This window comes from Petromyzon marinus, chromosome 27 (genome assembly GCF_048934315.1).
Source record: "Petromyzon marinus isolate PM22_M1 ecotype Great Lakes invasive population chromosome 27, UKy_Petmar_22M1.pri1.0, whole genome shotgun sequence".
NCBI classification, from domain to species: domain Eukaryota; kingdom Metazoa; phylum Chordata; class Hyperoartia; order Petromyzontiformes; family Petromyzontidae; genus Petromyzon; species Petromyzon marinus.
The window spans coordinates 7958950-7973535 of NC_133693.1; the positions used below are offsets into that span (position 1 = coordinate 7958950).

Here is a 14586-nt window from a genome sequence, read left to right on the forward strand (position 1 = left end):
ACTTGGGGGTAAGGATGGCGTCGGTGTCTTTGTGTGTGACCCCTTGACCTTGTGACCGACCCAACAAACCCTTGACCCTTGCCTCACCTTGGCCTCCTCGTTCACGTCCCAGGTGAAGGAGATGGCATTGTATGCAATCTCCTCGATGTTGCTGATGGTGTTGAAGCTCTCTTTGTAGTCAGCTGTTAGATGCACAAAGACAAAGGCACACAAGTAAAGACACACATAAGCACATAGCAACACACGGTGGTGAGCTAGTAACTACCTCGCCTGATATACACGAAGCTGTGGGTTCGATCCCGACCCTGACGCCTTCACATTTGGAGTGTGCATGTTCTCCCCGTGGTCGTGTGACTTATTCACCGGGTGCTCCGGTTTTTCCCTCCACATTTAGATTCAACATGCGTTTAGAGTATTCGGCTACTATACATTTCCACATGATAAGCCATTTCGTTGAGTTATCATTGCGACCAGGTCACTTCTGAAAAAGAGCCACGTAGCTCAGTGGGGCCTTACCTGGTAAAATAAAAAAAATTGTTGAGTCGATTAACATTTTCAAAAGACAGTGATCCCCGTTTGGGGCAAATGCTGTTAGTGAGCACCTATGAAGGCCGAAACAGCATACAAGGGGGTGGGGGGGTGGCCAGCACCCTGCCCGGCCGCCTTTGTCTTCCCAGTGTTGATGTTTACACACCACAACAGGTACTTGTTTAAGGCTGAGTCGACCTAGGGGAGGCCCAGGACCAATTCAGATATTCGTCACTGATGTTGGCCGTGACCGGGAATTGAACTCGGGACGCCGGGTTCGTAGCGCAGCGTGCCGGACCACTACACTGCTGCTCACCACTACATGAACCCTCACACATGCACAGATGTACAAGTAGACACACATGCATACATGTGCACAGACACACACACACACAAACGCACTAGACGTTGACATTTGAACCAACGAAACGCAAGTTAACACAGGTTGCTCAATTAATTGGTGACTTTGCCAATTATCTGGTCAAATCATTAGGTATCTTAGCACAGTACTGACCAATGTATTGAGACAGCCAGATAGAGCTGGCTTTATAGTTAGCAGTGCAATCTCACAGGTCTGTAGAGAACTAGTATACCCAAATAAACTTTCAATGAACAGACGTGATTAGATGTCGTGGAAGATACCCAGACAGCCAAACACGTTGCCAGATGTAAAACAAGGCGTGTATTTTCATGCAGTCAGACATACCGACAGGACGTGGAGTAAGACAGCCAGCCACGATCGAACCCATGAGTAAGATGCCCTCATGAGGTGGGGATCGATCATGGGGGTCTTTAAACCGAACAACCAGATAGCCTAACAGCCAGATTGACGCACGTAGCTACGCCTGCCAAACAGTCTCACAGATCTCCCAACATATTAAACCAGCCAGATAGAATAACGCACTGATCGTAGGCATAGAATGATGATGATGCATCCGTTCGTTCATCGATTAAAATCTATTCTTACGCTCTTGATACGTGCGTTGAATTGTCCTTGTCAAGGATCTATTACTAAGTCGACAAATTATAGGAACATTTATATCCAGGCTAGTGGAGGGGAAGCAAACTGGACGAGTAAGAAATAAATGGACAATACAAACGCGGCAGCACCAACGAGATGAAAGAAGTGAATTGAACTTGCAACCCCTGACCTTGACAATTCCCCATACTGGCAGTCCTCGACTTACGAACGCGTTCCGTTCCTGAGCCCCATTGGTAAGTCCGGTTGGTAAGTCGAACGATTCGTAAATCGCAACACAATAATGCACTGCATTTAAATGCACGTACGGTCAGTTTTAGAAAATGTGTTTACGGTTCAAGAACAAAGGGAAGCATTGTTTAAAAACATAAATGAGAAGAAATATTGTATATTTGCATGTAATGCTGTAATAAATACTGTACAGTAAATTAAACATGAAATAAAGTAACATGGATAGAAAAATAAAAATCTGTTTTATTTTAACTTACCTTGAGTCCCGATGCTGGCTTGCTTGTCAGAAGGGGCGTTATGAGTCCCCACAATTGCACGCACGCACACACACACACACACAGACACACACTAATGACATCGATCCCCTCCCCCCCCCCCCGTATAGCCTTAACAAACTTTTAGGACAAGTGCTATGAAGGCTGGCACGGCACACGAGGGGGCGTGGGTGGTCAGCACCACGCCCGGCCGCCTTTGTCTCCCAAGTGGCAAAGTTTACACACTGCACTCGGTACTCATTTTAGGCTCAGTCGACCATGGGGAGGACCAGGACCAGTTCAGATGACCGTCACAGGTGTTGGCCGTGAGCGGGAATTAAACTGGTGTCGCCGGGTCCGTAGTGCAACGCGCTAACCGCTACATTACCGCTCCCCAAAAACACACACACACGGGGGCATGCACGCACACACACGCGCATACTCACTTTCACACACACACTCACTCACTGCACGAGGCTGATCGCTCCGCTGAACGAAATAGTCCCACGGTTCAGTTTGGAAGTGCGAGTTCGCATTTTAAGTTGATGTAAACAAACATTTCATGGAAGCTGGTTCGTAAGTGCGGGTGTTCGTAAGTCAGATGTTCGCAAGTCGAGGACAACCTGTATATCATATTCCAAGAATTTGGTAAATAACAACCACACAGCCAGTGATAGAGGACTACCTGACCATTTTGCTCAATAACTAGCAAGACCTCAGGGTAATAAATAAAAGCCAGCCAACTAGATACCTATGAAGATAAGCAAGACAGATTAATTGACCAGTAGTGCTCTAAGATCCAGCCTGGTCTAGAGTCATGCTAACCGAATGGGGCGGATGTCCAGTCAGACACAGCGTATAATTAAGGAGTGGGTGTTTTGTGTGTTTTGCGTGTGTGTGTGTGTGTTTGCTCTACAATCCCAGTGACCAGGGTTCAATTCCCGGTCATGCACAACATTAAAAGTGTCATGCGATCACTTCGGCCTCAAACGAATACCTGCTGCAGTGCGTGTGAACGTCAGCACGGGGGAGACAAAGGTGGCTATGTGTGGTGTTGTCCACAGCACCATCCCCCCTCCACAACTTTGAGAGACGGTGTGGCAGTCTCCCCACCCCACCTCCCCCCACCCCATAAACAAGATTTTTTTTAAATATTACAATTTTCCCAGGTAAGGCCCATTTTGAGCTATTTGTCTCTTTTTCAGAAGCGGCCTGGCCACAAATGATAACTCAACGAAGTGGCTTTTCTCGTGGAAATTTACAGCAGCCAAATACTCGCAAACACGTGCTTCTAAACGTAGAGGTGAAACCCAGAGGAATCGGAGAAAAATCCACGTGACCACGGCGAGAACACGCAAACTCCAAATATTGAGCAGGCGTCAGGGTCGGGATCAAACCCACGGCCTCCTGAATACCAGGCGAGGTAGTTAATATCTCCTAGCCACCGTGGCATCCCTTACAAGCAGACTGACGTTTTAGGCAATGGTACCTTTTTTTCTGAGCAGTTTTGCTTGAAGACTGGAAACTTGTACCGTGATGTCAATTCATGTAGGCACGCATGTTTCACTTGTGTTTAACTGGCGGTCTACTAATGCGTCAATTGAAAACGGCTCGTTTGTCAACTCCCTTAAAATACCCCGGACAGTCTGCTCAGAGCCCCGGAGTGCAAAGTTCGATCTCCAGTCGGCCAAGTCAACTTCGTTCTGAAGGAGAAGGGCCCTTTTTTGTTCACGTAGTTGGAAAATACTTTCATTCTATTTAGCGACATTCAAGCTAAGTAGAATTGCATCCCAAAACGCTGCATGTACCAGTGGACTTCCCATTTGGTACAGATACACACAGAGGCTAAGCAATGTCCAGCTGCGGTCAAGGGATTGCTCCCCATCGGCCAATACGTATGCTGATGATACGGTGAAATTGCCTCGCTCTTGGAGTAGTTGGAGACTCTGCTGCTGAACCTGGAGCAGATTCATACCATCAGCTCCACTAAAACAAAGCACTTGCCTGGATAGTTTATGTCATCAAACACCCCACCCTCTCAACTCTCCATGAGTAATGTGGCAGTTGCGGAGAAAATAGAGGCGTGTCCATACTTGGGCAGTGTGCTCATGACCAGATCCAGTTTGGCAGTGGAGGTTTCACTTTGAATCAGTTGAGTGGCATTGTCTTTTCATTGGCTTCATAACTGTATTTGGAAGCTGCTCAGCCTGTCACTCCATATGAAGCTCCAGGTCTTCCCTGCAACATTCATGCCCTCTCTTCTCAATGCTTGCAAAACGGAGGCCTCGTTACAGAAATATCTATGCTCGTTTGAAACATTCAGGTTGGCCTGGGTTTATAACTGGTCAGATTGTGTGAGGAGCTCACGGATCCTTGAAAGATCTAGACACAGTCCCATCAGTGTGCTTCTCTGGCAGGCAATGCTGCATTGGCTGGGTCATGTAGCCCGCATGCCCAGCCATCGCATGCCCAATCATGTTTGGCTGAATAGGAATAGAGTCAGCTAAACGGGCACGGGCTAGAGAGGAGATGGGCTGTGGTACAGGAGGATTTGGAGCCGACTCGACTTGCAGGTGACCGGTATCAGTAGTGTCAAGATCGGCAGTTGGAAGCAGTCGCCCTCCAACAACAATAGAGGGTGGAGGGGCGATGCTCACAATGAGCGGAGCCGCCAGGTGGACAAAGCACAGAAGGTTGGCGCGATAGGGAGCACAGTTGGTGCATCTGCCAGTCATCTCAGTCAGTCAACCCATAAAAGCTGGGTCTGTCCCGTGACCTCTTGCCAGCATACGACAATTCACGTAGCCTCAAATTTTCACCTAGCCTGGTACAAGCGCCGTGGTGATGTCACCACCAACTTGGTGGAAAAATGGGGATTGTTGTTATTGTCCCTGTGTGTGTGTGTTTCCGTGTGTACTTCCGTGTGTGCTTCCGTGTGTTTTCCACACACGTGAGTGTCCCTCTGTGTGTGTGTGTAACAAGAGGCTAACATTGACAACCTGCAGTGTGCACACAGCGCTGAGTGTAAACACTCGCGGCCAGGCAGCCGCACGCCACCAACAGCAGCTCCGCGCGTGCACGACGATGGAATCTCTACGATAGTAGTGTGTGCGAGAACATGTGTGTGTACATGTGTTTGGTGTAGGGAGCGGTGGTGCAGCGGTTAGCGCACTGCGTTACAAACCCGGCGACTCGAGTTCGATGCTCACTCACGGCCAACACCACAGTGAAGATTTATCCGAACCGGTCCTGGGCCTCCCCTAGGTCGACTCGGCCTCAGACGAGTATCTGGTGCGGTGTGTGAACATCGCTTCTTGAGAAACAAAGGCGGCCGGGCGTGGTGCTGGCCACCCACCCCCTCGTGTGCCGTGTCGGCCTTCAACGGTGCTCGCTCACAGCACTTGCCCCAAATGTCTGCTAAGGCTATAAAGGGGATCTGTGTTATTGTTTATGTACCCAGCATTATCCTTCACCACTTTGCCTTTGCTAACTCTTCACCGTTGCTGTTCATGGGACGGTGGCTTACACAATATGTTGTGAACCCGGAGTTTCAGTCCTGGCATTGGCGAACATCAGTGGCAAGTGGTTTCACTGCTAATGGCTTTCTCTAGGCCGATTCAGCCTCAAATGGGTACCATGTTTTTGGTGTGAACATCAGCAACAGGCGGCTACGGCTTGAGCCACAACACCACCCCCTCGTGCACCATGCTAACCTTGATTGGTGCTCGCATAACAGCGCTTTGTCCCCTTCGTCTGTAACAGCGGTGGCCAAATGGCGTCTCCCGGGCCACATGCGCCTCTTTGATCCACCACACACGTGGTTCTATCGAAGGGATGTAACGTAGAATGTACCTCTTCTTTGGTTCTTTCGGTAAAGTCACGTAGAATGAGAATAAAATAATAAAGTAATAAAATAACACAATAAAATTCTCACAACGTTTCGGCCACAACACAAGTGGCCTTCTTCAGGTGAAATGAACAAACCTGTCAGGACGACAGACCTTCAATGAAGTAGAATGTACCATCGCAGTAGCAAAGAAAAATGAATGTCTCTCATGCTGCGCCGAAACATGGCAATATGAATATACATTTATAGTAACACTTGGCTCCTGGCAGAACTCACGGGGTACGCTTTGTCTCTTGTGTCTGTTACAGGTTGGCCACCCCTAGTCTATAAAAGAGAAACGGAGGACCTTTGTATGTGTGTGTGCGTGCACACTATGCGCTCCACATGGAGAGTAGCAGTGTGGTGTTTACTGCAGTGCGAACCTCAAAATCGAGGTGCGATTCCTGGCGATGACAGCAACATCTACGCCAAGTGATTTATGAACGTGGCCCGCTGGGTCTCCCCCTGGTTGACTCGGCCCCACAAGAGCACAGCTTGCAGTGCAATGGCAGAGTGAAAAGCAGAGAGCGCACACTCTGACCACAGCACTCTCCCTACTCCCCAGCCTTGTGGCGGTGAGGCCGAGAGCACTTGACCCCCCCCCCCCCCCCACAGTCAGAAGGTCGTAAGTTCAAATCCCAATCAGGGGTCGGACTCGGCCCCATCGCCATTCTTTCAAAGTCAACAATCTCAGTAGCCGCCTTGTGAGAAGTCAACAGTGACTGATTACTGTTTAGACTAGGCCCTGCCATAGGCATGTGGAGATGAGCACGGTCCCGAGCTCGCCTGACTGGCATTGGCGAACAAACAGCGATTGCGTAAGCCAGCTGCTGGCGGTTGCGGGACTCGTGTTCACGTGCGGGTTTAATTTTACTGGCGCCGGTTTAACAATGGAACTCAGAAATACACGGGCAGTCTTGTCCCACGTGCAACTAAGCATGGGGCGCTGCTCTAATTGGATCGCTGAAGCCAGGAAACCAGCGAATCAGTGTTGTTACTTTTGAGCGTGCAATCAACGAGCGATAGAATATAATACGCGAGGGAATTTGAATTTTACTTCGCTCTCGATTTGTATTGTTCCTTTAGTTTTCACCCACCCCAAATGACAATCCAATGTTGATATCGGCATCATATCATGGGATATCATACCACGGAGAGACTTTCACTGAGCAGCGGGCCACTCTATGTCAGAAGAATGGCCCCAGAAGATGAGTTCGTGGAAATGTTTAAGTACAATCGACCAAAATCTGGATTTAAACTCGGGAACAAAGCGGTATCAGCTCGGTGTCTCTGGCCTAGTAGTAGGAGCCGATCATTGTATAGAATTTCAAAGTCAATACAAGTGGTGAAAACGATGGCAGAAGTGGCTTGGGTTAATGGACGCAAAATATGACGTACAGACAGGACAAGCTGTATGTATTCATGTTTAACTTCTTTCACACCATATGTAGCCAACCTCCGATTAGCACGGTTGGCTACGTACGGTGCGAAACAAGTTCAACATACATACAAACAACCTTGCTAATCGGAGGTGTCATTGTTACCATCAGATCGGTCCTCCCAGCATACAATCCACAATACGCCGACACAAAGAGAGACTAAATTGTGCCCATTTTACCGCAGACGGCAGCAGTAGCAGCAGAATCAGGACGAGAGAGCTGTGAACTGGTTTTATCCTTGTCCAGCATCATCGTTCCAGTACATAGTTCATAGTTAGTTCATAGTTTCATTTATTTGGTATAGCCCTGTGAGCCATTCGGCTCTTGAATCGGGTGCAACCGCAACAAACAAAAAACATGAACAAGAAAACATCTTAAAGTGACTATGTGTGACTGTGCAAACAGAAAAATCCAGGAAAAAAAACATCAAAATATTCCTGAAATAGCACCGTACACCAACGCTGTGCAAAAATCCCAGTGGGATGCAAGTCAAATAACAACAACAACAACAACAACCACAAGACAACTAAGATTAAGGCCATCAGTCTAACTCCGTACTACAATAAACAAAAACATGGCCAAAACAAAAAAACGTTTTCGAAATAAATGCAATGTAACAGCGATCATAGGGACTGTGACCGAATTTTTAACAATAAACTACGTAAATAAATTCTAACACCAATATCTAGAGCCATATTTTAGGCCACTGAATAGCAGTGGCAGCTAGGGGTGTACAACTCCTCTAGAGCAGTTTTGAGTCGGTACAGCTACCATTGCCTGCGCCCCGCCTTGAGCCTCATGGCTCCACGTGGACAGGCCGTCCCAGATTCGCTGTGGGGAAGCACGGCACTGCCCAAAGGCGAACGGTCGTTTATAAATCCCAATTTTTTGCCTGCATTGTTACCCTTTTTTTATTTCACACCCTGCACCCACGTTTCTGCCCGTCGACAAACTATTTTTTTATTTTTTTTTATTTTTTTATTTTGCTAGGTAAGACCCACTGAGCTGTACAGCTCCATACTTGTTTTTGTCATGGGCGTAGTTTGACCATACTTCACCACGCAGGTCAGTGCGGGTTGGGGAGTGGTGCCGAGGACGGGATTCAATGACTCTCCGCTCACACTAGCCCGGATGTTATAATTCTCCGATAACCGATGGAAAAACCCTTCACTTTAAAACAAAAAAAAATGACTGAATATGCGATAATGTCAATCTTACTTCTAAATGTTCGAGTAATCAGTAATCGAGTGGATTACATTCCCAGAGCCTCCCCTATTAAATCAACGTTAAATGTTCCACTTTTCATGCGCCTATCCGGCGCTCTTAACCGTGCGTGCGACACGCCACGTGTAAAAAAAAAAAAACAATGTTTCGCTCAATGAAATTCCCAGAGGCAGGGGCCGATTTCCCGCTGGGCCCGAGCGAGCGGTGGCAGGGCGAGGTTGCGACCAACACCGAGCCCCGGGGGGGAGGGGGAGATGGAATGGAAGAGGAGAGGCGGGCAGGCAGGGAGGAGGAGGAGGAGGCGGCGAGGCGCCTCGTGTTGTGAACGCAGCCACCGCCAGCCGCTGCTCGGCCCGGTCCGGGAAAGGTGACACCAGCGCAGGTGTGTTTGGTGTTTACAGCGGTAATGGTCGCTCACGCACACAACACAAAAGGTACCACCCCCCCCCCCCCACCCGCCTCTCCCGTGTAGCCTTAACAGACTGTTGGGGGCAAGTTGCTGTCAGCGAGGAGCACCTATGAAGGCCGGCACGGCACACGAGTGGGTGGGGGTGGCCAGCAGCACGCCCGGCCGCCTTTGTCTCCCCCCGTGGCGATGTTTACTCCACACCGCGCTCGCACAACGAGACGAGTATCTGGCTCGCAGCCAAATACGTCTCTCCATGTTTCTCTGCCGCTGTCTATTTCACCCGAAAGATTATCTTACTCAAGTTGATGTGTTTGGGGGGCTGCTGCTCGTTGCTGTTGCTCGTTGCTGTTGCTGTACGAGTTAGCATTTTGTTTTCGTTTCACCATTTAATGGGAAGTGTAAGTCGGAATCTGAGAATTATATATACTTTACAATCCTGGACATAGTATGTACGTACGTTGAACTTCTTTCGCGCCGTACGTAGCCAACCGTGCTCATCGGAGGTGCGGAGTGTTGTATACTGGAGCGATTTATCAAAGTTAATAAAATCGGCAGTGGGTTTTTTTTTGCCACGCAAATGTTGTCACGCAATGATTTTATCAATTAAAGATGCGGTTGAAAACTCACCATCGTCAAAACCCTTAAGCGATGGGCATCTTTGAGCATATCTTACTTGCACACAACGACGACATCACGCAAAAGATGATGTAGGCACACGTGTGTGCTGCTTCCCACGTGCAACGCTTTTGAATTCCGTTGGCGCTTCAGGACCATTGTTAAACGGTTTTTACTCAACTTGATTCCTCTGTTTGTCGAGGTCAAATCTTGTAATACAAATTTCGTCCACTTCCCGTTGCCCAATAAATTCCACATTTTGCACACGTACTCGGATCCGGTGACAATGCGTGCCTGTATCAAAATCGGCATCAATTAATCAATTAATTCGCTACTTTAAAGCAATTTACAGTTTGTATGGACGCCTTATTATTTATATATATTTGTGTAGGTCAAAAACGCCGCGGTCCCTAAACTGCTGAATCGGTTCGCGTAAAAAGCAGGTGCCGCGTGTCTCAGGCGTCATTGACCCAGAGTTAAACGAAGCTGTTAATAAAACCGTTGTTTTAAACTATTTTTTTTAAAAGGAGTTTATTGTATTTGTGTGATACGCGAGATCAAGCAACAAATGATGACGATGCTAACGATCATAATTTTAACTTACCCACCAGCAGTTCCATGAATTGTCACAATTCGGGGTCCCGAATCGGGGTCACGATTTAAATTCAGCATTTGAATACTTCTACCCATTTTTAGCATCTCATTTGTATTGTTTTCGTTTGTTCCATCTGTTTTTAGCGCTTTGGGGTTTTTTCCCCCATTAACCTAGATGTAACGTAAGCGTATAAAATGGGACCACTTTACATACGACGCCAGGCCTCATTTTAATTGATGAAGAGGTGTGTCGTCTGTTACCCGCCTACTGTTCACTGCGGTGAAAATTCCATATTGCTGTGGGCATGCATGATTACACGTCAAATCGTATGTTGGACTTTATCCACGAAAGCCTCGCCGAGTCTTAAGACATTTTTTCAGGAGGGTCCTGCAACGTTCTAATGAGCGTTTAAAAAAAAAATCGAGGGCCCAATTTGACGTCCGTGGAAGTTGCAGTGCCCACAGATGTCGCGGCAATTTCCCGCGCGTAATGCGGGTTTCCACAGCAGCTCGGCAGGAAAACTGTTTTCGCCACCATACAACGCATGACCGATACTGTGTCTACATTACAGATGAATTTCAGATATGAAACATTTAGAATTTATATATTTTTTTATCAACAATTGAATGATGTACTAATCTAACAATGGGCAAAGACCCTGGGACCGGTCCAGGGCACGCTGGCTGGACTGTTGCTCGGCTGGCCTGGGAACACCTGGGAATTCCCCAGGAAGAGCTAGAGTCTGTGTATAGCAGTGTATAGTGTAGTGTATAGTAATGTATAGTAGTGTAGTAGTGCTGGAGTCTGTCGCCAGGGAAAGGGAGGTCTGGACCGCCCTACTCAACACACATCCGCCACAACCCCTCACCAGGACAAGCGGATTGAGAAACAAACTAATGAAATCATCTAAATGTCTTTGTGTTAACAATAGTAGCGAGCACCTATTGAACGAGGAGGATGCACAAGGGGGTGGGGGTGTGGCCAGTACACACGTGGCTACCTTTGTCTCACCAGTGCTCAGTTAAGACTGAGTCAACCGAGGAGAGGCCCAGGATAAAAGTTCGGATACCACTTTTCACTGACGTAAGCGGGGCAGGGACTTAAAATCAGATCGCCAGGTTTGAGGCACAGTACGAGTACAAAGACAAATATGGAGGCTTAACATGCTGTATGGGCAAGTGCTGTGAGCGAGTAGCACCTATGAAGGCCGGCACGGCACGCGAGAGAGTGGGTGGCCGGCATCGCGCCCGCCCGACTTTGTCTCCCAAGTGACGATGTTTTCCACACATCGCGCCAGGTACTAATTTGTGGCCGAGTCGACCTAGGAGAGGCCCAGGAACGGTTCAGATAATCGTCAGACTCGCACGAAAGATTCGCGTGCACAAATATGCACGCGACATGCGGGTAAGTTTGGCCGGCACGGCTCGGTTCGCCGGTAGAAACTGGCTCCAGGCCCCGCCAAACTGGTTCTGCCCGGGCCGGGGAGATGCGGGACGGTGAAGTGAGGCTCGGAGCCCACACACAGCGGCGAGGCCCCCACACACCCTCCGCGCCACATCGCGCCACATCGCGCCACATCTCCTCCGTACCGTGTCTGGCGACACAGAGCGCCTTCCCTCCTTCGTGATAGCCGTATGCTGTATGAATTGCGAGAATACCAATTGCACTCAATTATTATTAATATCTTCCGGTGTGACATGGCGGGGGGAGGGAGGGTTAGGGGTTGGCAGATCACGCCGAGATGGGATCTGTGAGATGCACCCACCCGGTGCTCGTAATAGGTGGTGGTAAAGAGAGGAGGTCGCTGTCTGTTTCCTGCTGTTTTTGCAGCAGGCATTATGAGTGTTGCTGTCATTCTGTGCGTGGGGCTATTCCTACAAGTACACATCGGTTAATTATCAATGAGCGAACAGACATATAGATAAATCATAAATGGCAGCTAAATGTGTAAATGGGCAAAGATGGGGGGGGGGGGGTGATGATGATCAATGTGGATTCTTCACGATGCTGACGAAAGTAACGATGATGGTGCTGACGACGGTGATGATAATGATGATGCTGCTACAGAATTCATGTTGGTGTGTCAATGGTTATCAAGAAAATTCTGCCCTACGATTGTCATCACATTAAGGCCCTCGGGAGGGCCTTGCCAAATTCAGCAAACAAAAGCCAAATGTACGAGATGATTTTATCTTGTGAAGTTATTGCTGGTCAGACAGACTGTTAACTAAAGAAAAACGTCAACATAATTTAATTTCCCTGTGCAAATTGTTATCCGAGGAATGTTTTCTTTTTTACGTGCAAATTGTCTCTTGCAATTGTCACAATTTCCAGATGCGAATTTTCTCTGCTCGTATTTTTGGCCCGAAGCACGACACGCATACAAAGACGAAGATCCCCCGTATAGCCTTAACAGACTTTTGAGGGCAAGTGCTGTTAAGCGAGCAGCACCTATGATGGTATGGGTGGCCAGCGCCACGCCCGATCGCCTTTGTCTCGCTATTGGCGATGTTTTCACATCGCACCAGGTACTCATTTGAGGCCGAGTCGACCTAGGTGGAGGTCCAGTTCTGATTCAGATAATCGCCACTGGTGGTGGCTGTGAGCGAGAATCGAACTCCGGCTGCCGGGTTCGTAGCGCAGCGCGCTAAATCACTGCACTACCGCTCCCCGTGCCAAAGACAAAGAACCCCCCCGTGTAGCCTTAACAGACTGTTGGGGGCAAGTTGCTGTCAGCGAGGAGCACCTATGAAGGCCGGCACGGCACACGAGTGGGTGGGGGGTGGCCAGCAGCACGCCCGGCCGCCTTTGTCTCCCCCCGTGGCGATGTTTACTCCACACCGCGCTCACACAACGAGACGAGTATCTGGCTCGCAGCCAAATACGTCTCTCCATGTTTCTCTGCCGCTGTCTATTTCACCCGAAAGATTCTCTTACTCGAGTTGATGTGTTTGGGGGGCTGCTGCTTCTTCTTCTTCTTCGTGTTGTTGTTGTTGTTGAACGAGTTAGCATACGCACCCCTGCAAAAGCCGACATTTGTGAGAATGGCGGCAACGCGGCCGCCACCCCGTGAGGAGAATCGCACCGCTCCCTGGCCGTGCCTCTCTAAACGTGATCGCACGGCAACGACTACGCGGCGGGGAGGGCCCCGACAAAAGGTGGCTTCGCAACGCGGCCCCCCACCCCCCCCCCCCCGTGCAAGCACAGATAAGGGGGGGGGCGCGCGCGCGTTCAAAAGAAGAAATGGACACCCGAGGCTTGAAAAGGTATCGCCATTTGCGGCACGGACGGCGAGCGTCCTTCCCCTCCGCCCTCTCCCACCCCCACCGCCACCACAACCTCCACGCAAATCCTAGCATGGATTCAAAACACTTAACCTGCACCGGTAACCATGGAAATCAGATCCCGCATACAAAGACAAGGGAGCATTTAGGCGTACGGCGAGATCATGCGTGTGCGCCCCCATGCTTTCGTGCGTTGCGCCTGTTCCTTGTCCGAACGCATGTGCGCGCATTTGATGTGGGGAGCGGCAGCGTAGCGGGTTAGCGCTCCGCGTAACGAACCCGCTCACCCGAGTTTCATTCCCGCTCACCCGAGTTTCATTCCCGCTCACCCGAGTTTCATTCCCGCTCACCCGAGTTTCATTCCCGCTCACCCGAGTTTCATTCCCGCTCACGGGCCGACATCGGTGGCGATTGTCTAAACCGGTTTTGGGCCTCTCCTAGGTCCACTCGGCCTTAAATGCATGACGTGGTTCCATCTGTGAAGATCAGCACTGGAGAGACGATGGCGGCCGGGAGTGGCGACAGCCACACCACCCCCTCATGTGCCGCGTTGGCCTTTTTAAAAGGTGCTCTCTCACAGCACTTGCCCCAAATGTCTGTGATGGCTCTATGGGGGCGATCTTTGTTGTATGCGAGACACTCGCTCTTCATTTAAAGACCACTTTTTGTGTTAAAAAAAGGAATTCGTGGTAATGTATTTTGAGCCCAAATTGGTAATGTATTTGGCCCATATACAGCAGATAGACCACAATGATTGAGGCATCAGGCTCCAAGCAATGAGGTGATTCCAAAGCCAATCACGCACAGTGATCCATTTCCAGGGTGGAAGACAGAGTAGGCCTCTGCAGTAAACGGTGAAAAAAAAAACCAATCACAACCGCCCAAGCACTGCAGAGATTTAAAAAATGTCCGCCACAAAGTGACAGCATCTGTTTTCCCGCCAAAACTAAAAAAGAGTCTCACCGTCACAGTGGAAAATATATCATGGCCACTGAGCTAATCTGCAATAATTTAAAACAAAAGCAGTGATTCACAGCCCACAGTAGTTCGCCAAGTCGCGATTCAATACCAGAATTGATTCTCGTGCAATTTATTCCGACATTTGCACAGATTTTCTCACGAAATCAGCCTCTATGTCCTAA

At 49.1% G+C, this 14586-nt stretch overlaps 1 protein-coding gene across 7 annotated transcripts in view; it reads right to left on the reverse strand.

The window, feature by feature from the left end:
* Positions 1–14586, reverse strand: part of GRHL2 (grainyhead like transcription factor 2) — an 80611-nt gene that overhangs the window by 37172 nt on the left and 28853 nt on the right. For 4 of the 7 annotated variants that reach the window (XM_032961583.2, XM_032961586.2, XM_032961582.2 and 1 more), the window contains exons 8-9: positions 1996–2013; positions 88–182 (exon numbers count right to left, since the gene is read on the reverse strand). In XM_032961583.2, coding sequence (XP_032817474.1) covers positions 88–182; positions 1996–2013 — 113 coding nt within the window. The remainder of the gene's footprint in view (positions 1–87; positions 183–1995; positions 2014–14586) is intronic. The other 3 variants (XM_032961587.2, XM_032961584.2, XM_076070101.1) reach the window with 1 other exon arrangement.